Source organism: Opisthocomus hoazin, chromosome 1 (assembly GCF_030867145.1).
Source record: "Opisthocomus hoazin isolate bOpiHoa1 chromosome 1, bOpiHoa1.hap1, whole genome shotgun sequence".
NCBI lineage: Eukaryota > Metazoa > Chordata > Aves > Opisthocomiformes > Opisthocomidae > Opisthocomus > Opisthocomus hoazin.
This window is the reverse complement of record NC_134414.1, coordinates 145,951,492-145,976,865: the sequence shown is the minus strand read 5'-3', so window position 1 is coordinate 145,976,865 and position 25,374 is coordinate 145,951,492. Positions and strand designations below refer to the sequence as shown.

Sequence of the window (25,374 nt, the reverse complement as noted above, 5' to 3'; positions counted from 1 at the left end):
TCATTTGCCTTGATCTTTAACGACTCTTCTGTGAGCTTATATACTCTCCCTCCTCCTTTATAGAAGATGTGCTTGTGCCACATTAAAAGGATCACAGGATGAACAGCAGAGCCATAAGCAATGAGCTGCTGGAGAGAAAGAACACCAGGCAGACAGCTATTAGCAGGGAGCCATTAAGGAGAACAGTTCAAGCCCTGTAGTGAAAAATAAATCAAGAGCTAATTAAAGCATCCAAAAGGAAAGCGTGGAACAAAATTAGGGAGCCTAATAGAAATCGGAGGCTGTTGTATGATGCTTTAATGGTGCATTATTAGTTTTCACACACTGCAGTGATCTTTCAGCATTTGAGTTGTATGCTATCCAGCCAAGTTTCTCTTTCTGTGCAGCAAAGACTATAAATTAGAACCTGAATTCTCTGGCACTTGGCACTGCATTAAAGAAAGGTTTTTCTTTGTTAAAATCACCCTATATTTTCTCTTGTACGTTTTTTGTTTTTAATGCGTCCCTCTGATCATTTCTCTTTTCTGCCTCTCCATGTTCCCCAACACAGCTATATCTAGTCCAGGTGGTGCAATCCTGCAATGTGGTCACGTTTGTGGAAAAATCATTCTGCCAGTTCTCAGAACTTCACAGCCTTCTCCAGAAGCAATTTCCAGCGCATACCCTCCCAGAGTAAGGCAGCATATTAGCGAATGTTATACTGCTGTTAAATGGTTCTCTCTATGCACAGATAAAAATGTGAGAAAATGTATGGCAGACATTTTTAGAAACACAAAGGCAACGAGACATATTCCATCAAGCCTTCTATTCAGCCTAGAAGAAACTGAATCATAGACTATTGTGACAGTCTAACTTTTATATATTTTATTGTTCCTTTTTTAATGGGATGAGAAGGGGGGAACAGCTTGGGTCTGACACAGCTATTCCTGAAATCAAAGGGTAATTGGTATTGACATCATTAAAGACATGATAGGGCCTTTAATAGTTTTTGTTTTCTGCTGAACAGAACTCATAGCAAAATCCATATATTAAAGCAACGTGGGAATGCTCACACTGGGTCAGAACAGCAACCAGTGAATCTGTGACACTGGCAGTCATGATCAACCTTTTTACAAAGAGATGCACATACTTCTCAGCTGAGAAAGATGTGACAAGTGCTATCCTGGCCCCAAAACCCGATGCTTTGTGCCTCATATCATTCAGTGTAATATCTCTTCAAAATTACGCTATTGTTAGTTGCAGTAATCCTGACTATTACTTTTTATCCATATGCATGTCTATTCCTGCTTGTCATATTCTGAATCTTATTTCTTCACAGTTTCCTGGGACAGTGAGTGCCAGGGTTGATTTATGTCTTATGTAAAACAGTTTTGCCTTGCGTAACAATTGTCCGTGACTTTGGTAATACAAATGGAGTTATGTATTCTACAAATATCATACATGTTATACTGCATACACCCTTCGGAACAAAGTAGTCCTGTATTAAATGGTCATGCTGACACACCTGATACAAGCCCCTCTTCAAGCTCTATTTAAAATAAAGCATAAAGCTGGCCAAAAAGACAAGCAGTTTACTTGAACCAAGCTGAGAATCAAGTGATATGCTCGAAAAATAGAAAGGTCTTCAATGTTTGACCTGAAGTAAATAGCCACAAACAACATGGTTTTGACTTAAAACATAAAGTCCACAAATTTGAGATGTTTCCCCAAGCTTGTGAGAGATACGCAGTTAAATGGCTTGAGACTGGTTAATTCTAGAGAATCTTTCTCCTACCTGAGGGGATTTTAATTGACTCCAGTTTGCTCGTTATGGCTGACTCACGTGAACTGGTTTGCAGCAGTTGGTGAGAATCGAAATTCCACTATGCACTGAAAATGCTTGAATCATGGTTTTGATTTGGAGATGCTTGCACATTATCTATTAGGTTGTGAAAAAAAATATTTAACAAGTACCTATTTGTGGGTTTTTTTCCTGTTGTGCAGAGCCCTCTGAAGGAAAATGTATTTCTCTTTAGAAGTGCAGAGACCTCAGAAATCCTGTAGTGAATTTCAAAAATAGTACTAGCCATTTTTCAGATAAATCTACCTTTAATAAAGTCACTCACAACATTTTCACTGCAAAAGAGAGTTCCAGAACTCACAGAGGGTTAATCTGCCAAGACTGAGGCTGTGTGTAAGAGCTCCAGATCTTTACTGTCATAATTCAGTCCCAGCAGTAACCTGTCATCTTTCCCCAAGACTGTGTTAAAGTGATTCATTTTATGATGCTTCTTTATATGTATGTTCTTTAATGCTAAAGTTTTGGGTTGTTTTCTAACAGAACTTTGTCACTTTGAGGCTTTTCATGCATTCTAGATTTTATTCAAATAATAAACACGTAATTATTTCTTTATAGGAAGTTATCACTGAAACTGCCATACCATATCAGACCATTAGTTTGTCTGCATGTTACTAAGCTCCAACTCTGGCTGATGCCAGATGCTTCAAAGGAAGGAAAAAGCCTTGTTCCATAATGTAATCACAAAATCAGTTTGAAAACGTATTTTTTAAAAAGTAAAATGTCTAATATTACTGGGATAATTGGAACTACTAACAGAAAGGACTTGGTTACTGCTTTGTATTGATTCACGAAATTGTATATATTCACGTCTCATTAGGAGAAAACAGTGCAACATGAGTCTGCTTCCTATAAGTGCTAAATACTGGCTATATCACAAGAAACTAGTGACAAAAGCTGAGAGTTCTCAGCTCCTGAAATTTTGCTATTGACATGTAAACATTCAGCCCATATTTATAAGTCAAAGCGCAGCTGCCCCAAGCCAGCCCTTGCACTCTAGCACCTTTCCTCTTATTTCATTTCAGAGAGAGTATTAATTGGGTTTAATTATTGTTTTTTAAAAGGTCAAAAATCTTTTCACCCAACAAAGCATTTGAGTGGCATAATTTATACACAGAACGTTCTTCAAGCGGCTAAGTAGGAAATGGAACCTGCTATGCAGGATGTCTGCGCGTGGCGCAAGGCCGTATTTTTCTGATCTACTTAAAATAGATGCAAAGCTCCAAATCAGCTTGGGAAGTTAACCTTTTCTAACACAAGTGTGTTCACAAGTGCAAGGTCTGTTTCAGCTGTAGGCGCAATTCAGCAAAAACAGGAAGGCCTTTTAAAGAAGGGTTCAGTGCTACCACAAGGTTCATATTGTCCTTCACCGCAGCAGAGTTATTGGTGCTATCGATCAGCAGTTTCTGTGTCCTCTGTTTGGCCACTGTGCTTAGGATGCATCTTCTGAGGGCCTACATTTTACAGCCGGAGTCCTCTCTTTATGTTATACAGTCTAATTAGTTTTAAGCTGCTTCCAAACAGATCCACCCTACCATCTCTTGAAAGAAGTCCTTGTGCACCAGAGGAACCCAGAGCATTCACAGGCTATCTATGTGTGCCAAATGACCTGGGATCTATTTTTATCTGTGCGGCTCATATATTTCATGATCCTGGGTCATATCACTTCACCCGCTCCATTATGTGTCCTGCCACTGTAAGTCTGTGAGGCAAGAATCGCCTCTTGCTATTCATTTGTACATTGCCTAACTGGGCCCTGATTTTTCAGTGCTATAGGCAGAAATAATCAAAAGGTCATACATACATATAATATGCTGCTATCATCCTGGCCCCTTGCTGCTTTAATTGCAGACTAAGCTATACCAGTGCTGAGTTCTTCCTCAGAAGTATTATGCAAGATGGGTAAAGATTTGTCCTCTCCTAAAAAGCATTACAGTATCTTGTTAATCAGTATTCTCGTCATAAAAGGCCTTCTGTTACAAAACAAGCTTAAAAAAGCCCAACCCAACAGGTCTAATTACAGTTCACAAAATCTAATTACACTGAAATGCTTGGTGACAACAACTGTGGGTTAATCATCTTCAGTTCTTTGATTTTCACGAGGTGAGGCTGCTGTTTGTGATTTGCAAAGCTGGCCAGGGTACCCCTGGATGGTGGGAATCCAGCGCTCCATGTGTTGCCATTTGGCTGGCCTTTGAAAAGCTGATGGCATCTTATCACTGAGCTGTGGAATCGCGTAAAACCTGTTCAAAGTAGGATCTGACCAGCTGCCTTTCAAAAGGCCGGCCAAGTGTCCCTTTTCAGTGTATTGCACTGCTAGATGGCTCTTCAGTCGTTTGTCTGAAGCCTTTAGATATCTCTTGGGATGTAGTGGATAAACAATGTTGTACCAGAAAAAAGAGGTTTGTAAACAAGACACTGTTTAGTATTTACGGTGGTGGTGTAACATGAAATACAACCAGATCAAAACTTCTGCCTTTCTATATGAAATAGATTAGAGGACATAAAGCATATTAGTGGTTTAGCAATCCAAATATTAGCAATCCAGATTACAAACCCCATCACAGGCAATTTAGCACAGATAGCTTTTCTAATGCTTCTTCAACCCGAGAGAGAAATAGTCCTGGTAAGGGCAAGGTTAATATGAACTAATTACATGTATTGTTAAAAATCTAACCTTTTGACTGATCTAATGTGCATTGTCTCTAAAACGCAAAGATGATTCAAGTAAAAAAATGTGGGGTTTTGACATTTTCAGTCACAAGAGCGTTTGAAAATTGACAGAAGGCCATTCTATGCATATGTGGTTTATTTACTAAACTGAAATGAAATTCGTCTTCATAAAAATTCAGCAAGAACATTACTATTATTATTGTTATTGCTTTTGTTGGGATTGATTTTGTTACTGTGACAATCATTTGTTTTCAGATATTACTTTCATTATACTAGTGCCTGAAATTACATAGGAGATCAGGGACCTGCTCTGAAAATCTTATCTACACTCTAAATAGCTGAGGTAAAAAAGCGAGCAATGATGTATTCAGAAAATGTCACACTGTTGCTGTAAGGCTTTGGTATTCAATGTTCTATGGTAAGGGTTGGTAACAGCATGAGCCCTGGGCTGAGGTCAGAGATCTGCTGTCCTGTGCACAGTGCAAAAAATGGAGAGGGTGGTGTTTTCCTGGAATCATAAAGGGCCAATTTTTCAGGGGCATTCAGATACCATAAAATGCAAATAAGTGCCCTTCTGGGGTTTTAATTTTTTTTTTATTAATAATTTAAACAGAAGAAGGGGTACAGTATGAAACAGAATATCCGCAAATTATTAGAAGAATCAGAGACAGGGGGTAAACAGCCCTCTTGACACTACCCATCCCTTCCCCTACCTGCAAAACCTTTTAGAAAGTGTTAACTTTCTTATGCTAAGTAGAGCTGGAAATATTTTCAGCAAGCACAGTGAAAGAGTTATACTTACGAATATTCTTCTTTTTCAGGTTTCCCCAGTCATGGCATTTACCTTTTACAGATCTTGAACATAAAAGAGTGAAGGATTTGAATCTCTATCTAAAACAGCTGTTAAGTGGATCCAGGAAGCTGGCTAATGTGAGCATTTTCAGTATTTATTGTATTTGCATAGGACTTGTAGTAGCATTGTACCAAAAGCATCAGGAAGCTTTCCGCGGCCTCCTTTGGAAAAAAAAAAATGACATAAATGACATGTCTTCTAATGCAGCCATTTTGAGGTAGAGCCATTGCAGCATTCATCAGAACTTAAAAAAAAAAGAGAAGAATGACTGAAAAATAGTTTATTAGACCTGGCAGGGCATTTTTCAAATAAACATCTCTTCCTTTCCTGCCATCCAAAAGCAGTGATTCACAGAATTTTTGACAGTAAGGAGTAGGTTCTGAGGAATGTAATGTCTAAAATAAGAGTAAGTTTTGAAATATGGAAAAGTCTGATTTTGACAGTTTTTAAATGAAAAGTTCCATTCTTTCAGCCCAGAAATACTGTCCATTTCAAAATTAAAGTTAAAATATAGAAGAAATTGTTTTGCAAATATATGACCAAAAGCAGAATTTTTCAATATTATCAGAATGGTAGATTGTGTCCATTAAAATTGGTGTTTTCTCATTTTTTCCTTCATTATTGTTTCCTGAGATCTAATCACAGAATGGTAGGGGTTTGAAGGGACCTCTGTGGGTCATCGAGTCCAACCCCCCTGCCGAAGCAGGGTCACCTACAGCAGGCTGCACAGGACCTTGTCCAGGTGGGTCTTGAATATCTCCAGAGAAGGAGACTCCACAACCTCCCTGGGCAGCCTGTTCCAGTGCTCCGTCACCCTCAGAGGGAAGAAGTTCTTCCTCATGTTCAGACGGATGTTTTCCTCTTGTTTCAAAATGGAAAGCTGAAATGGTAACAAACACTGAGTCTTCATTGCCTGGCCCAGGACAAAGTGTTCTGCACCTCAGCATCATAAAAGCCACCGCCAAGAGCAACTAACAGGCCCCATGCACCCCGGGAGGATGTTAAATCATTAACGCTGTGTCGCTTGAGAAGTTGAATGGTCGATTACTGATACTGACACCAGGGTCCGAGAGAAAGGAGCACCTTCCGGCAACCAGTGGTTGTCAGGAAAGTTGCCAGACAGGTAGGAAGAAATGGTGGCTTACATTAGAGCCTAGGCTTGCGTATAGGCCAGAAAATGCAAGGGAACCAGGGCAGGAGCTCGTGCTTTGACCCTGCTGTTTCACTCTTGCCATCCTCTCTAGCAGAGCTTGGGCCTCTGCCAGGTGAGCCATGTCGTGTTCTGTGGCCTCGGGACTGTAGTGCAAACTCAGGCTGGTTTCCTTTAACAGCGTAGACAGTCTAGGATGCCACAAGAGGGTATGACAGGATGGTTTTTCTCCCAAATTTCTAACATCTCGCAAGAGGAGAAAAATGCTTGCTGCCCAGCTATATGAATTTCCCAGCTGTGATTGAGTAATGGAGATTAAAGAGGAAATTGTCCATTTGTAAAACAAACAGGAGTTTTCTTGTTAATATAAATTCTGTGCCCTGAGCTGAAACTGAGAATATCTCCAAAGAGGATAGATAATATCTGTGTCACAGCATTACGGTTAATTTAGCATGGACAGCTGACTTGGGTGCTAGGCTCGTTAGACTGACCTTGCCAAATAAGCTGTGCAGGTTGGGGTTAATTGTCGTGTAGTTTCTGTCACTCACATTAGGGTCATGAGTTTATTTTACATTAGTGCCTTTTGGTCACAGCTGAGGAAAAACTGATATAAGCCAGTGACCTAAAAATGAAAAGCTCTGTATCTTCTGCTGTGCTCTGGGCTGCTGTAAGGTACATGGATTTTCAATTTGGACCAAGCCCTGCTGTGTAGAAGCCTAATCTATGGCTGAAAAATTAGACTGCTGAAAGCGCTGGGATAGTGATAAAAACATTTCCCGGTCACGCGCAGAAGATCTCCTCTCCCTCCTGCTCCAAGGTCTGTGAATGGGACAGTGATCGGGCAGAGCCCGCTGCCTTGTGCTGGGCTCCCCAGTGCCTTCCCTCCTCACTTGATGGTCCTGCAGTGCGCACCCGTGGATCTGGGTGAGTTCTCCCAGCAAGCTGCTGCTGGGATACTGGGACACGACCACAGACAGGGTATTCAGAGGGAACTGTGGACAGATCTGCTTGGGGACGTATGTTAGCGTGGCTCTGAACCAGCCCGGTGGGGCTATGCAGGCACATGGAACTATGCAGTTGCTGGAAGCTGTTCCAGTCTGGTGCAGCCTGTAGTGCTGACCCATCAGGAGAAGAAAACAATTTTGTGCTGGACTGCACAGCTACTGGTGTGCTGGACTTGGAGAGCACGCTAATAAATGGAGTAATGAGCAGATAGTTTCCATCTGTAAAGTGCTATTACATGCTGGAAATCATCTTGCTTACCACCATGCAGCTAACCTGCAATTCGAGATTATAACCTTTAAAGTTATTGATACTCCATAAACATTGAATCATTATTTTTACTTCAATATGCTTCTCCTGCTGGGAGATGTGAGAAATTTAGAATATACTGACGTGTTCTGACCCACTTAGCACAAGACCAGTCAGTGGGTAATTTCCTTTGTAATCCCAGCTGAAGGCTTCTTTTTTACTTTTCCCTTTGGTATGACTTTCAAAAGCGTCATGGTGTCTTCTTGGTTTTACTCTGAGCAGAAAGCCAAGCTGGGAGGCTTTCTTGATAAAAATAAATACAATTATTTTGTCTTTCTTCATGCCTTGGACAACTTTGCAGTCATATTTGTCCTTTTTCTGAAATTTCTAGGGAGCCTGACCAAAACCATTTAGTGAGATTTCTGTTCTCAAGCATTACCAAACTGTCATTCCTATGAAATAGTAAAACTATGTAGGAATAAATAATTAATTCAGAAATTTGTGAAGAAATCTTGCAAGAGCAGATGCCTGTAGAAGAGGGTTCCCTGTACGTTCTTGACACAGTCATTTCTTTCTTTTGAATTGTACCTGTACAGTATCGTAGCTGTAAGGTAGCTCTACGGTTTGCTGCAGCAGTCTGAGATGGAGAAGAGCTTTATTTTGTTATAAAATACTCTTGCTATCACTGTAAACACTTTTCCCTGATTGACTAGACGCCATTTTCAGCTCTGAAAAGTTTAGTCCAGTCCACACTGGACTGACTGCACACTTGGTTCTACCAATTAAGTAATTGAAAATCCTAGAAACAAAGAAGGAATTGGATTATATCCAGATTTCTTCCTCAGTCATTTTTTAAGTGTGTGCTTTTTAATCTAGACTAAGTTCTAATTATGGTAATTGTGTTATAATTAAGAAGAGGTCAGAATGTCACTGACCTTTTCTGCTAAATGGTTTAAACGAAGGAGGAGAGATGGAAAATAGCTACCTTCTCATTTGCACTGTAGTGCAGATGGAATTAAATATTTCTTTATACCGTTCTTTAAAGAATAGAAACTTGAAGCCATCTTTCACCATCTCTGAATTTTAGCGTCAGATCCAATAAATGCAGAAGCATCAGCTGATGGAGACATTTGCTGTTGGACCAATTTGAATGCTTAAATGTGCTCATGCCTGTCCCTGTTCAAAGCAAGTTTTTAAGTCTGTGGTTTACTTTGAGCACCAACCCCATCCACTGACTTTCTGTTAGACATTTGTTGAAGAGTGGCCTAGAATAAGAGTGGTTTTTCGAAATTCAGGTTAGCACTCATTTATAAATAACTGCACCACCAGACTATACAAGTGAATAACAAGCTATATTCACTACATGAATAACTAAAATGCAAAAGTTGATGCACCTTCATTGTCATATTGAGTCATTTGGGACAGGATCAAAACCACTTTCAGCACCTTTTTTAGTTTCATTGTACTCCTCCCAAACCAGTGGCAATACATGTGATCACATTGCAAGAATATTTAGGTTTGTGCCAGTTGCACCGTTGCTGACTTGGCTGATCAGCTGCATCAGTTGAAATGCCTGGGTCTTTGAGATCAGCAAGGCGACAGGCTCAACAGTGCTTAGACTTCTCAAGTTTTGCTTCTCTAAATGGCAAAACAACCAAGTGGTGCCACCAATAGTGGTGGCCCCATCCCTAGAAACATTCAAGGTGAAGTAGCATGATGCTCTGAGCAACCTGGTCTGGTTGAAGATGTCCCTGCTCACTGCAGGGGGGATTGGGCTCGATGACCTCTAAAGGTCTCTTCCAACCCAACTTATTCTGTGATCCTAATAATAGGTGACGCATCAAGAAATCAATAAATTGAAGATTGGTAACATGGAGGAGGACAAAAATACACATTATCAAAGTATAAATCAAATCCATGACAAAAGGCAGCTGCTGCTGGCCACTTTTACATTTTTCTCTATTACACTCTCAACTCCAACTGAATGATGGCCTGCATGGAGATTGCAGCCCAAATCTCGTAACGTATGATATAAATTAGGGCTGCCCTAGAGGCTTGTCATTTTAATGCTGTATTGTAGGAGGGTTGTACACTCCCTGGGGACACAAAAGCAAGGTAAGGCTCCATTAATTTAGTCTGCCCTTGGCCCTGGTGTCAAACAGCAGCATTCACAAAGCTGAATGTCTTCATGCTTGTCATGAAAAGACAACTTGCGCCTGGCTTAAGCATTACAAATGAAAAATTTTAAACTGAATTTAAAGCAGTGTTTTATATAGCAGCCGTGTGTATTTGGTACCATCAGCCTGCTAGTATCTTTCCACGGATAATCTTCCCATTTTCCATCATTTAAAAGGCGTGGCATTTAAGATGTGGATATTGTTATTGATAACACAGCTCAGACACTAGATGTACGTACTGATCTGGCAAAACTGCATAGCCGTAGATAAACAGGTGTTATTTGTCCCATATCTTTCACAGAGATTAGTTTTGTGTGCAAGTTTGGTGGGCTTGGATGTTTGAGGGGGTTTGTTTATCATGTTGAGGGGGGTTGGCAAAGATCATAGTAAGTGGAGGTGCACAGCAGGGTAATCAGCAGGAAAAAAATTAGATTGGGGTTTGCATCTAGAAATAATTTCTCTTCAGGCATGCGAATTATCTAAGGGCTTTGGGGCCAAAGATAAACCTAGTGCAAGCAGGTAAGCAAACAGTGACAGGGCATCAGCTATGGATGGGTTCTATGTACAGCTTTATGGTGACTTATAGGCTGTGTAAAAGAGATTTAAAGAGGGTGTAAATGGAAATTATTGTAAATTACGTTCACTCATTTTCAAACATACAGTGAAAACCAGGACCACAGGGTTGTTCTAGAGTGACAAATTTTTTACACTATAAAAGTAATCAAGTTTGATAAGAGTTTCCCATATTTCATTTGTTTAATTTTATTCACTGGCACTACTTGGGCTTTGCAGAGATGAGAAAATAGCTCCCGCAGTGCCCGTGTGGAGGTACATAACACGGTGGTACAAAGTGCGCCCGAGGTATATGGGTCCCTTAAACTCCCACCACTCCCATACTCCTGCAGCAAAGAATCCAGCAGAGCCAAAATGGGGAGGGTTCAAAGTCCTCTCTTTTCCACTGTCCTTTCCTGAAGTTATAATAGCTGCAGCAAGGTCAGCTTTTTCTGGTTTCTTTCTTTCCTGCTGATTCTCCATCCTGTTAAAGTATAACAGGTGCATGGTGTTCTCTGACCCCAAATGTGCTCTAACACAGCTGAAAAGAAAGCTGAAAGCAGAGGAGAGGCTGCTTTTCTTTCTAGCGAAATTAAATCTGTCTTGAAATCTGGCTGTGTTTCATTAACAGCAGAGTGCTTTTCTGGTTAGTCCCTGATGGAGAGCAGTAGACAAATTCCACTGTACTGCAGTGGTGCAGGGCTGTGCCAGCTCCCCCGATGCCACTGAAATTGCTTGTTTCACTTGTATCCTAGTGTAAGTGAAGGTGGATTTTGTCGCTTTGGAGTTTAATGGCTGAAAAAAGGTCATGCGTGAGTTCTAGCCAGACCAGCACGGATGCACCCATACGTACCTGGCTGCTCCCCAGTAGGCTAATGTTATTGAGTGACCTAGAAAAATATCAACATTACCTGTTATAGATGGTTGTCTTACTAGTTAAGAATGGTTAGGCAAATGATAGAAGGCTTTCCTAAAAATCCCTAAATGGGCAGTATTTTAGGGAATTTGCATTTACCAATTTAAAGGTAAGAATTCCAGGGATGAAAAGGGTAGGTGAGTGCTTGTGGTCATCCTTAGTGCCTGCCTGTCTGCCAAGACCGTCGCAGGGTTGCTAAGATTCCCATGTATTGTCACATCTTTGTAACAACAATTTCTTGTTTAGAAGTGGACTCTATCCACCTAAATACAGTGTCCTTTTGTTCGTACATATATTCAAAGGTCTGATGTGCCTGTTTCTATTTAGCAGTGAAATTAGATGCATGCTTAACTCTTCGCATGTGCTTCAGTCCCATTAACTGGGGTCCAACTGATTGAAGTCCCATTGATTTAGGAATCACCTGAAAGTTCAGCACAGTGCTTTGGTGGTCTGCTGACAAAGGGTGCACTTAAGAAGGTACTTACACACTTTGCTGCTGGAATTCTAAATGGTGAACTCCTGCAGCAGGCAGATTAACACAGTTCAGGGAGAAATTGCTGTCTTCTGAATAACAGTATGTGAAATGCTTATTGCCACAAACATGTAGAAGATCTCCCCCATTGCTTTTGAAGCACTTTGCCCTGGATAGGCTGCTACATCTGCCCCGCAACATGACCTGTTCAATTATGGTTTTGCATTCCATTTGCCAACGTTAGTCTTGCTGCTTCCCCACATGCATCGATATCTGTTGAGTACAATGAACACACAGACAGGGAAAGCTTATAATCAGTGCTGTGGCACCAGCAGTCTACATGCCTGTCATGTTCATGCCTGCTGTAAGATCTGCATGAATTCCACTTCTGTACTTAAAACAAATGGGGTTTTTTTTCAGTGTTGTCTTCTTTAAAAACAAGAATTTGGAATTATCACCTGAAACAATCTTTGCACCTCCTGTTTACAAACCTCTCTGTTCAAATATTTCCATTTATTGCTGAAAGAGTAAGTGGAGAGGAAGCAGAACACCAGGCTGCTCGGTGTGGAATTTTTTATTTCTCTTTCAAGTCAGTTACTGTATCCTTCCTTCCACCTCCTGCCCACTTCTCTCAAGATCTTTGAACTCGAAGGGCTACTTAGGTTTCTCTGCTTATTTTCATGCTGTCAAATAAAGGCTGAGCTGCCAAAAATACACTCTTCCAACCCTTGAGATTTCCTGCACTTGGGACTTGTGCTGAAAGAGCAAATGGAGGTCCCACAGGGAATAACTTGGCTGTTTAAAGCTACTGGAAACTGAAGCAGGTGTATGGGCTTTCCACTGTAAGCTGTCCTCACGAGACAAGAGAATAATTAGTCATGAGGACAGCAGACAGGTATATTGGCAATCCACTGCTAATAGCTTAAGGAGTTGTCATTCAGTTCAAGGAAAACAATTCTGTTGGTTTAGACTTTTTTTCTTCCCTGATTTTTCTTTTAAAAAAAATACCAGCGTGGGAGGAAAAACTCCAAACACTAGAATGAAAAATAAAAAGCAACTGCTAAGATAAATCCAGATTGCTGTATCTTATCTCTATGCTGAACATGCACATCTTGTTCCTCTGTCTGCTGTAACCACGTTAACTCCTCACTAGCCGCGTTTGTCACTAAACTCTTCTTTTTCTTTTTTCCTTGCACAAATCATACCACATCTTGTCAGACTGAAACAAGACAAATGCTACATGAAGTACCTCTTGCCGATAAGAGAAACATTATTTTCCATGCCCTGGAAAAAGACAATGGTGACATTTTAATGCTAGAATCTGAAAAGTCTCTTGTTCTACCCATTCATTACTGTGTCAGTCCAAGTAACATCAGTATGTGTGTAGCAATTCCAACCGTCCTGAAAAGTGGCCATTCTGAAATACGGCTTTATGAAAAAGCTAATAAAATGCAATTACTGTCCACCTTTGATTCAGAATCATAAGAGTCCATTTCAGAATTCACATTTTTATTGCTTTGCACAATACTCAAATATGGGGGCTTGGTTTATTGTTTCAATTCTCTGCATCTGAATGTAACTACCTGTTATATATGTTCACTAGAGCAGCACAGGTCAGTACATAAAAATAAAAGTTATAGTGCAGTACAGAAGGTGGATTACTCTTTTAAACAGGATGGCAACATATGATCATCCCTTTCACTCCCCGTTGGTTTCTGGTAGGAGTTAACTCTGTATGGAGCTTTTCAGTGTGAGTGTCCATTAGGTCGCCATGTGAGGGAGGTGTGCGCAATATCTGAGCCTTGGGGAGGCACACATTAGGTCAGATGCTTGAGGCCCATCCTGCGCCAAGGGCAAATTTCATGCTGACTACACCATACGCAGTAAAGATGTTCTCCCGCATTTGTTTCACAGCTGGGCTGCTCTCTAAAAGTAGTTGCAGCTGCTAATACATATCTCAAGACACTGGAGATCAAGTACGAATGCGAATCTATGGCCCACGTGGCCTGTTGCTTTTTGGAAGTGTGTGGGCAGAAAGGAGACAGGTGGGCACCGATGCAGCAGCCCTGAGCCAGTGGTAAGGGGCACCGTTGTCTTCCCAGTGCCTGCATAGGAATCATTCCTTGGGGTCCTCGCCCGTGGTCAGAGGGGAAAGGCTCCCCTGTATTGCTAACTCTAACACATACATTAGAAACCTACCAGCAATCTGCTCGGAGGGGAGTAATTTAAAGAGCAGAGCACGACATAGGATATTCCATAAAGTATTTTTATTTTCTTTCAGAATGAGCTTGTACTCAGCTTCTTCCTGAATTGGTCCAAAAATACCTTGGCAGAAGATCCATCGTCTGTGACCTTAGGTATGTGGATTGCCAATCTTTTTTGTTTTCTAAGAAGGGCCTCTTTAATAATGTGATATATAATAATGCAAAGGTAAGTCTACAGTGTTTAGGTGGCTTGGTTTTGAAGATTTAAAGATACCAACAAATATTTCCTGATTTCTCAAAGTCTCTGAAAATGTGTTACTAATGTGACCTGCAGCTTTCTTTCATTTAGACATATTCGGCTCAGCTTTGCTTCATTTTTTTTTGAATAAACATACCTATATGCAAAGTAGAAGTGTATTTACACAAACTGTGGCAGGTTTCTTGTTTTACAAAACAAAATCTTCAGAGAACAATCTGGACGAGAGGATCTGTGTCATGACAAAGCACAATGTGTGCATGGACAAGCAAAGAAAATCAGGGATGACTTCTAAAGTCGTTTTCACAATGAGTGGAGTGGGTAAATAACAGAACATTATGTTAATGCCTAGGCATACATTATTAATGGTAGTGGTAATTCACTTCTTGCTAAATGAGATTCTGCACTGTTCCCTTAGCCTATCTAAATACTTAAGCTATTTCCCTCTTCTGTCCAGCACCTAATTTAATCTAATCTCTGGCATTACAGCATTAAGAGCCAAAGCATAAACCATAAAATGTAAACTGTGGATGTTTATTGTCTTCCACTGCACTAGTTCTGCACTGAAAATTTATCTTCTGTAGTCAGTTTTTAGGCAAAATAAAATCTCATAAAGATGCCTGCAGCTGCACTCTGCACCACAACAGTTCAGCTGGTTGTTATGTGCTCCAAGTGATAGGATAGTTTCCAAGATCACCAGTTATCTGTGTTTCAGAAAGGAGTGCAAATATCCCTGCATATTTAGTTTGCATGTCCATTAAGTTAATTTAATCTCTCTGCAGACAGGGGCTTCATTATCTCTTTTGCTGGGACCATTTTTTTTAATCCATCAGAACAAAATAAATCCCATTCTGGCTTCTCAGCCTTTGGAAGATTCCCCCTGTGTAGAGTTTATTTGATTAGGGCATGCTATTAGCATGTTAAATCCATTATGACTATTGGAAATTAATAATGGTTTCTCTAACTTTTACAAAGGAATGAAGAGATAATGCAAGGATGTCCTAGGTCTTAGGAATATACAAGGCTAAATCTTGTCACAGAAAATCCAAACCAGAGTTGAAACGTAAAATCTAGTCTGGTTCTGTGGGCTGCCTCTCCCTGTAGACTCTTTAACCAAAGATGCAGACATGTACGAGTGAGCTGAGGCATAAGGGAGTTAAAGTCCAAAGTCTTTAGTGAGGTTTGAACATTTCACTTGTATTTAGGTGCCTAATTATTACAGAGAATATGGGAGTAAAAGTCTTATGCAAAAGGATGAACTGAGTCTGTAATAAAGTTGAGAAATAAATCACAGCCTCACAATTCCTACAGTGGTGTCCCCAGCCAGTATAGTCTGAAGGGTAAGCCCTTTATTTTTGTTGTCAAGGACATCAAAATCAGAGAAAAGACTAAAGAAACAGAGGTAAGATTGTGTTTAGTGGGTGTTTGATGAAAGCTATGTGGCAGGTAACCCAATTTGCTGGTTCACTATACAGTTAGCAGAGGTGAAGGTCACAACCTGGTCAGGGGAGATTAATGTGTCTCTGGCCTCAAGCAGTGTGGTTACAGAGGAATTATTTTTTTCCTGCTCGGGAACTCTGCCTTTTAAAGTTTGGACACTTCAGTTCTAGACTCAGGACAAAACCTTTGTTCAACACAGGAGGAAAAAAAACAAAAACAAAAACAAAAACAAAAAATAAACAAAAAAAAAAAAAAAAAAAAAAACAGAAAAAAAAAAACTGAAAAAAAACCCTGAAAAAAAAACCAAAAAAACACCACCCTTTGGCCTAGAAAATTCATTGCTCTTACTTATTGATAGCATACCAGTAGCACACAAAGTCCAAATCAGGACCCAGTGAATTTAGACTCTGTGAAAACAGAGAACAAGAATAATGGATGGAGTTGCTCTGGGTATGGCACCACTGCAGGTCAGCGAGGAAGGGAATGCACCTGGTCGACAGCTGACTGCGGTGCGCTGGGGAAGAAGGTGAGCATCGCTGTAAATGAGCCAGCTCAGCTGTCAGAGGAAGAGCAGCCATGTGCGTGGTAATTACCGACCTGAAAAATTATTTTCATATATGTTAGTCAATGCTTTGCCCCTGGTTGTTGGAGCTAGGCTGCTGCCATACCCTAGCTAGCTCACTTAGATCTTTGCTTCGTGGCATTCTGCACCCTATTATCATCTGTCCTGTGAGGAGGAGAAGACACAAGTCCAGCTAAGGCAGTAGGTGGCTGATCATGCCAAGCTGCCACGTAGTAAACAAGAAATGCTGGGAAGAGCACAGTGGCCTTGGAGGCTTTTGTTGGCGGAGGGTGCCCTGAAACACTCTTGGTCTGAAAGTAAGCCCTGTAGTAATGCCATGGTCAGTCTGGGGCAGGAATTAAGTTCACTGAGCCTGCAGGAGAGAGGCAATTTCCAGGAAAAGAACACATCCTTCGCCTCACAGCTTTCATTGCTTTATGAGCTTATAAGGGCCTTAATTTTTGCCTCTTTTGAAGAATAACTCAGTTTTAATATGGGCTGTAGCTTTCCATGAATCTGGTGATTTCTTTCTCAGCCTTTATGCAAGCAAATCATTAGTTAGAATCAATATAAAATAAAATGAATGCCCAATAGAAGCAGGTTATGAATTTTGATCAAGACAGCGTCTTCCTCTTACAGTTCTTTGATTTACAAATGTTGTAGGTAATTACACTTACCAAAGTAAAATAAAAATTAAAATTTATGAATTTGTACTGTGCTCCTAGCAATGAAGAGATTAAAAATCAGTGCTAAATTTACTTTGACGTGGATACTGATTCAGTACTCCCAGTGGAGTTAATTCTGAATTATACTGAATATTGTCAGCATGTCATTATACAGAGCTTACTACAAGGGAGTGAGAGCAGATATCAGGAATGATTTCACAGACAAACTTTTATAAAGACCCTTTAAAAAAAAAGAAAAAATCTATCAGAATCATTTTTATATTGATCTTTATTTTTCTTCTCTTGAATTTATATCTCCTGAAAATATTAATAATTCAGACTGTTTTGCCAAAGTTATGAAATTGTGAAGTCTTCGCTGTTGGTTATAGCAGTGCACAACCCAGGTCTGGTTCTGGCATCTTTGAGTAGTGCTCCACACACTTCAAAGGTTGCTCTCCATTTAGTGCAGTAGAGAAGCTGCTTCTGTGTCCTTCTGAAGGAAAATCCAAGCTTTCCAAAAAGGCTGTCACACGGTGTGCCTCTCCAAGCAGAATCGCAGTCCCCAGTGATAGTCCATGAGGAGAGTAGGCTGTTTTGCTCGCGTTACGTAGGGTTTCGATCTGCTGTGGTTGCTCATTCTCGATGTAAAGCTTTTACCACAAGTTGCATTCCTACTTTAGTTGAATTTAGGCTGTTTTGCTGGGCGTAAGCACCTCTTGTTGGCTTGTGGGACAAAATCAGTGAGATAGTCAGTTAGTGTATTTACAGCTGAGTGTCTGAAGTTGGGCACATTGGAGGCTCACAAGCCCAAGCTGTAGCTAACGCAGGCAGCTGTTTGGCTTGGGGCATTCAACCCTGGCCTGGGGAAACCAAACAGGTTCCAGTACCCATTGGTGCCAGGTGTCAACACAGGCTGTCACCAAGAAGAAAGTTCTAAGGTGCAGAAGCAGTAGTGCTGTGATGCTTAATTAATTAGTGCTTTCACATTGTTTTGCAGTCCATGTGTGAAATGCAATGTATTATTAAATTATAGTTTCCCTATTGATTTTGTCAGTCTTCTGTGTAGCATCTTCCTCGCTGTTTACGTTTCTCATGCATTGTGCAAAGCGTAACGCAGAGCTTGTTTTAAAATGCTGCTAATGAAAGCATTGCACAGATTGTAGAATATAGAGCTGGTAGGTCTCAAACATGCTAGAAAAGACCATCTAGATAAAGAAAAGGTGCACATACTTGATTACTCTGAAGATCATTCCACCTTCAGTAGAAATTTGAACACTAATTGCCTTAATTTTGTCATTCAAAAAAAAAGAGAGAACCCACAGTTTTCCAATGTTTATGTTCCTTGATGAACGACATTATAAACCGGCACGGTGTCTGAGTGTTTCTGCAGTGGGGACTGGTAGCTGACTGCCACTGCAGAGTGCTGGGACACACAGGCACAAGTCGTATAGAAAAACGCTACAAGCGCTCCAGGGTCCTCGTTTGGTATTTGACAGCTTTTGCATTGACACCAGTGAGCAAAGAATCAATCCCTGGAGAGGAAATCTTGCTTCAGCTGAAGTCAGCGGAGCTTTGTGCTGTATCAGACCAGCATTTGGTCTTTGCCTGTAATGGAGTGCAAGTAGAGCATGACAGTTCCTAAAAATGCAGGGCTTGAGCTCAAATCCATCTGTCCAAGCTGGATAGAATGGAAGTAATTATTGTATGTGTAGTTTATTATAATTTGAAGCTAAAATCACCTAGACTTCAAAGAGACTACGATTTAGTGCAGAATGTAGAAAAATCTAAAATGTAACAGCTGAGTGTAGCTGACACTAGTTGTCTTTTATTATGAAATATAAGCAATAGAAGTCTCTTCCATGTTTATCAGATTCCCTGCACGCTGTTATTTTTCCTTCCTTTTAATTTTTTTATTTTTTCCATTAGTGCTCATTTTGTTGTGTCGGAAGAGCAAGTAATAGCCATGCCCATAGTGTCTGTTTCAGACTTCATTTTACATACTCAATTAGAAATGCATTTTTTCCCCTCCCATGTTTTTCATTATTTTCAGCTTGGTTAGAAACTTACTTACATTTTTTTTTTTTCCAAATGAAAATGCCAAATCCCACAGAGAAATTCCTTGGCTGGACGTAAGCACTCACACTATAAAACTTCAGTGATGCAGAAAAAGGCACTGTTAGTACTCGTAGGAGAGGAGAGGCAAGGTGTTCAACTGAATTCTAATGATGTAATTTAGCCTCTGAAATCTGTTGCTCTTGCTAAACCACTCAGGATGACCCACTCCAATTCACAAAATCAGCAGAGCCCCACAAGTGAATTGTGCCCTTATGTTCAAACACAACTCCGCTTGTGTTATGCTGCATTTAAAGGTCTAGGGTTCTACCTTTCCTTTTGCAACTTAAAGGAAGAAGGACCCACAATTTAAAAACAACTATGGTAAAATGGCTTTGCATGATGGCAGAAAGAACCTATTTTTGTGGGCTTTTTGTTACCCTGAAAAAAGTCAGCATTGTCTGGTTCATGCAGTTTCCATCCCCTATCCTTCCCTGTCCTTATTTGCATACAACATGAAATGAAAGAAGGTACAGTCTGGTGAAGTGATTTGTCAAAGTTCAGAAGGGAGGATAATAAATGGAGAACTGCACCTCAGTCTTCTAAGTCCCAGCTTAGTGATTTCTTTGTAAGATTTCAATTCTTCAAGAGTCTTCAGGCCCTTCTCTAATTAGGATGTGATTAAAAATGTATTTTCATAGTCTCTAAAGGGAAGAAATTTGAGACAGATTCATATTCTAAAATTCAGGAACTCAGAAGTGTTGATATCCAGGCTGCCTGGAAGAATTGTATTATGGCAGTTGTATGTACACACTGTGTTATTTTTAATTCATCTGAACTCCTTTCCTTAGGAGAAATGGCAATTGCACTTAGCTCTCTGGCTGTCCATAATACATGACACCACTGTAATTCTGTCTGCTTAGTGGTGATTTTAGCCTCTGTTCACTCCAGAGGTTACACATTTGGTTTCTTCAGAAAAATACAGCCAGCGTGGCTTATTCATTCTAACTTCCCCTTTGCTGAATAGCAGAGTAAAGGCTGAGGAGAGGGAGTCTGATTTCTTGCTCTTACAACCCTGGCTGTTACAACTCTGGTACACACGTGGAAAAGAGAGAGCAAGAGCACGGCAGAGAGTGCACCGGTGTCTGCTGAGGCTGAAAGGAAGATGTGGGAATCCTGCCTGCTGTTGAAGATGAACAGCCCTGATACTCTCTAAAAAGCCTTTTCTTGCTAGTGCATAACCCTCATGTGTGATGGCAGTTCTTTCATTCTCATCATCCTTTCTCATTCCTGCTCCTTCTTAAAAGATATGTTTCCTTTCAAAGAATTAATTACAAATGTATTGTTTTGTCTCGTGCCGTTACCTCACCCTGCGGTGGGTTTAAGGCTGGTGTGTCAGTGGCAGATCCCAGTGTGCGTGCAGGGGAGCAGAGCTTTTCTGCCTGAGGTCTCAAGGTCAGCTACCCCTTTAACAGGGAGGTGGGCAGAACAGAGCCCAGCTCATGAGAGATCACTATTTTGTCATTAGGTTAGCAGGATTGAGTTCTTATTTTTCCAGATATAGTTAATACATTAATACTGGTTGTAATACAGCTTTGGTCTAATTAAATGAAGCCCTGTTTGCATAAGTAAAACCAGGCTAGTTCACACAGGCAGTGTCTGGACTGTCTGATGATGCCCACGTGGAGACAATCCTGGGTCTCAGACCAAGTGATGGAAAACGGCTTGTGTGCACCCTGCTCAGGCTTAACACTGCAAAATGAGAAGGTCAGGTGGATATCGAGGAGAGGTGATTGTGTTCACCATTACCTGGTGTACTGTGGTAAAAGCCATCTGTATTTTCTCCGCTCTCTCTGTGGGGCAGGTAAGCCACGTTATTTTTCGAACTTCAAGAACACACCTTCTGGGCAGTGGAGACAGCCGACTTGATGTCCCCAGCAGAAAGAACGAACAGGATAATGTTTAGTCATTTCTTCCACGTTATATGACTGATCCGTTTTGCTTGGAAACTGAAAAATGTTTTTTCTCAGTGGGAATGGAATCAAACTCTGTAAATGCATCTTAGTAGAAAAATCTATGAAAGCAGTGGGTTGCATGAAAACCAGCCTGGAACAGGAAAAATACAGAATGAGGAGGGGAGAATTTATATTTGATAGATATAGATGTTGTTGCTGTAACAGTTGTTTGGAACTGTTCTGGAAACTTGTTCTTTTTTTCTTTTATTGTGCTTTCTAGTGGGAACTAAAAAAAAAAAAAGTAATCCAATGTTTTTAACCAGACAGAAGAATTGCAATGATACTGACTAGAGTCATCGATGATTGCCAAAAAAAACCACCGCAATTATTTGTTACTCAAGCATAAATTTACCACTGAAATTCAAATTGATGGCCATTAGAAAACAAAAAAAATCACTGTCAAGGTATAAAGAGAATAGAAAATAAGCACTGCATGTCAGACCACTTTCTTCCGTCACACTTCTTAACTGTGTTTTCTAATTTCATCCCTGATTTAAGCACGTGATAGGTTCTTTTTATGTAGAAGTTCATGTGTAAAGCAGTATTTTACAGATGTATTTCCACTGAGCTGTTAACTAAAAAATCAAACCATTTGGCGTTTTTTAGGTCCTCAGTCAACTGATCATAAGCCTGGAGTACAATTAGTCATATCCTACGAGAACACCCGTCTAACAATAATGTTGAAACACATGAGGAACATTGTGAGTATTTTTATCATAATTTATAACTCACAAATCCTTGCATTTGCAGAGTACTGTGAAAACATTAATCGTCAGACACCATTTCTAGGATAACTGATTTTAATTCAAAATAATGACAGTGCCGTTCTATCATCTAACACTTGCTTTCTTCCTTCGAGCTTGCTCAGTATGATTACAGGTACGGGACAGATACAGAAACTGGGTTTCCTTAATGGCTGGTAGTGGCCTTTTCCAGGCCAGATAGAAAACCAATTTTGATGACTGTTTTGGCCCTTTCAGCTGGTGCGTTTTGATACCAGTCAGACATAAGGCATCATGCAGCGGGATGACTGTTTGTAGAATGTCAGTCTGGCGTTATTGATTGATTATGCATACACACATTTGTTTCAAGTCCAGCATGCCGGGTCGATGAACAGGGAAGAGCTCGGCAGAGAGAGTAGTGGTGTATTTTAAGAAGCAATGTTATCTGGTGGGGTGATGCTCACCTTTGTAACATGCGCTTTGTCACAGGGCTAAGTCATAAATGTGGTGTGTTTCTGGAGCCAGACTAGGAGGGGGGGATGCTGCCAGTGCTCCCACAGAACAAGACAGGTGGGATGGGCTGAAGAGGATATCCTGAGATGTCTGACTGGTGCTGTGTGCCATCTCTCGGCTGAAGCAGCATGGCTGCTGTTTCGTAACGAATTTGGCCACCTAGATGTGCGCTGGAGTTGTCAGTTGCTCAAGTAATGGCTGTGGCAAAGGCATCCTTCACTATCTTTGTTTAGCTAGGAGATTAAAGCATTTCTTAAATGTTGCGGGTTCTCATTGCATACACTGATGCTGCCTTGTCCCGGTTTCAGCTGGGATAGGGTTAATATTCCTCCCAGTAGCTGCTGTGGTTTGGATTTAGTACGAGAAGAATAGTTGTTGCTATGAAATCAAGGACTTTTTTCCAGTTTCTCGTATTCAACTGACGAGCCGGTGTGCAGGAGCTGAGAGGGAGCACAGCCAGGCAGCCAGCCCAGTCTGGCCAGTGGAAATATTCCAGACCATGGACATCATGTTCAGTTTGTGAATGCAAGTCGGCTGGGGGGCAGGGATCTGCTTTCTCTCTTTTTCTGGGAGTTCAAATCCTCTCTTGGCTGTGAGTTCAGTCTTTTTCAGGAGTTTTGCAAAGTTTGCAATATTAGCAATTTTCCAGGTTCCGTGATGGCTGTTTGGGGACTGTCTGCAAATCGGTCACTGGGTGGTGACAAATGTTGTATTGTATATATGTTGTTTTGCATATTCATTGTTATCATTAGCAGTAGCAGTATTAGTAGTAGTATTAGTATTTCCTTTGTTGTCCTATTAAACTCTCATCTCAACCCACAGTTTTCCCCTTTTGTCCACTTCTCCGCCTCATCCCACTGAGGATGGAAGGGAGGGGGTGAGCGAGCGGCAGTTGGGTCCCACTGTCCAACTGCCGGGTTAACCCATGACATGCCTCCGTCTCCGTCACGTGCAATCGCTCTCCCTAAACGAGGCCAAACTGAAGAGCGTATGTCAGCACCAGCCAGTAATAAAATGAGGCTGAATGTTTAATTAGTTACATGAGCCACATGAGGCTTACGTAGCTCCAGCTATTCTCTGCTGGCCACTCTAGCTTCTCATTTTCAATTCAAGCATGTTCATTTTGGTCTATAACATTCAGTAAGTCTCTGTCCTGAGAGACTTGTCGTTTGTTTCATATGTGCCACCTTGACAGGTGAGATCAGCCTCTGCTGACAGGTGCAGTGTATGTGAACTTTGCCTTCAGAATACCGTATAAGACCCTCTTTAGTTTTTCTATTGTGCTTTTTAAAGCTAAGTGACGTTGATAAAATTCTGGTAAAGTTCTGGTTGGTGGGAAGGGTATAATTAAATGATTGTCATGCTCATGTTGTTACTGCAAGTTCAGGTGGGTGATGTGGAGATGCGGAGATGCACACAGACAGAGCTGCAGATGTCGGAAATAGTCTTTCTTCCTGTGTCCATCTTTTTTAGGGAAATGGCTCCTAACAGTGTTCTTTAACTTAGAAATTTCCAGCCATTTAATTAAATGAAAATAAATTGCAGCATAGATAGCTGTGTACAGCAAAAATAAAATCCAGGGTTCAGTTCACTTCATTATGGAAAGGGACAATACAACTTTAAGTTATTGTCTAGCTGTTGAAAGTAGATGACTTAAAGCCGTTTTAGTGACTTTGCAGAGAAGTGGTAGGAGTCCAATTCAGTAAGACTAGCAATGATTCACGACTTGAAAATAAGGTCATTGTTTTAGCAGCCTAACTTAGGCAATCATGTTTGTAAATCCTGGGCTTACAATTCCTTCCTTCTATCCGGCCATCCATCCATCGTCATCTGATCTGAAATACGAAATAGTAGTACTTTGGGGTACTGTTGTACTGGACTGCCTTCAGACTAGTAACCTATAACAGAAAGGCTCTTTATCCCATTAATAATCTTCTCAGCTTTCCAGTCATATAGATCAATCTCTTTGACATGCTCTCCTTTCTTTTTCCTTTCCTTTGCCTTTTTTTTTTTGTTGAGCTGAACAGGGATTTTAAAAGTATGCCAAGATCATATCTTATTCAAGACATGTTAAAGCTATTTCAGGTATATCCAGTCTTTTGCAGAGTCTCACTAATTATATTTTAGTGGCTCATCTGTGCAGAGATTACTTTGCTACTTGTTTTATTTCATAATTGATAGTAAATAATTTTTGTGCTGCTCTTCCCCATTTAATTTATCTCTTTATAGAGATTTTATGATGTGTTCAGATGTGAAAATAATTGTAGTGGGCCAAATTAATCCCAAATGTAGCTTCACAGAACTGACAAGAACTGTGATAGAGACTTTTGATCCACGTAAATAATTTTTATTTACTATTTCTGTGGGTTTACTTCTAAGGGTTTTAATAGGACATCGAGATCCTGCTGTGCAAATCCTATATTAATATAAAATGCACAAGAGAATCCCTAAGGAGATGGTGGAGTTTATAGCCAGTGTCAAGTGTAACATCAGTTTTTTAAAGGACAAAGTCGAAATAGTGCAATGCTGTAGCTTTGCAGGTTTTTTTCATGAAGTTAACCCTATTCGTGTGGGATGTCTTAAAGAAAAAATACCATAGCAGTTGAGAGAGTGCTGGTGCAGACCTGCCAGAGGACTGTCTTATGTGGGTGCACGCGTGGGCTCCCCAGTGCAGGCACTTTTGATCTGCTGCATCCGCATGTACCACATTTGCTTCAGATGTACGGGTCAGTCATCCCTAGATCTGCTTCAGAACGTCTCCTGCCTTGTCCTCTCAGCAACATGTCAGTCACGTGTTACGAAAGCCAGTCCTGCTTGAAGAAAACTCTATCAAAAATGCTTCAAAGACCAACAGTGGAGAAGAACAGCCTCATAGATTTTGTAGCTGGATAGGACCATTAATCTAATCTAACCTCCTGTAAAGCACGAGCTGTGTTTTTTCACTGAGAAAATACTCGCGTCTAGACCAGCCGTGCAGACAAACTGAACAGAGAGATGTGAGACTGGTTGCAGATGTTTGTCTGCAGTTGAAGACTGTGGGTGCACAATGAAGACAAGTTGTGTT

The 25,374-nt window shown here is 40.7% G+C and overlaps 1 protein-coding gene across 3 annotated transcripts in view; it reads left to right on the top strand.

Moving 5' to 3' along the window:
• The window catches only part of PIK3C2G (phosphatidylinositol-4-phosphate 3-kinase catalytic subunit type 2 gamma), a 310,696-nt gene that overhangs the window by 263,230 nt on the left and 22,092 nt on the right, over positions 1 to 25,374 (top strand). For all 3 annotated transcript variants that reach the window (XM_075440297.1, XM_075440305.1, XM_075440313.1), the window contains 4 exons: positions 551 to 672; positions 5,332 to 5,440; positions 14,163 to 14,238; positions 21,682 to 21,776. In XM_075440297.1, the coding sequence (XP_075296412.1) occupies positions 551 to 672; positions 5,332 to 5,440; positions 14,163 to 14,238; positions 21,682 to 21,776 (402 nt within the window). The remainder of the gene's footprint in view (positions 1 to 550; positions 673 to 5,331; positions 5,441 to 14,162; positions 14,239 to 21,681; positions 21,777 to 25,374) is intronic.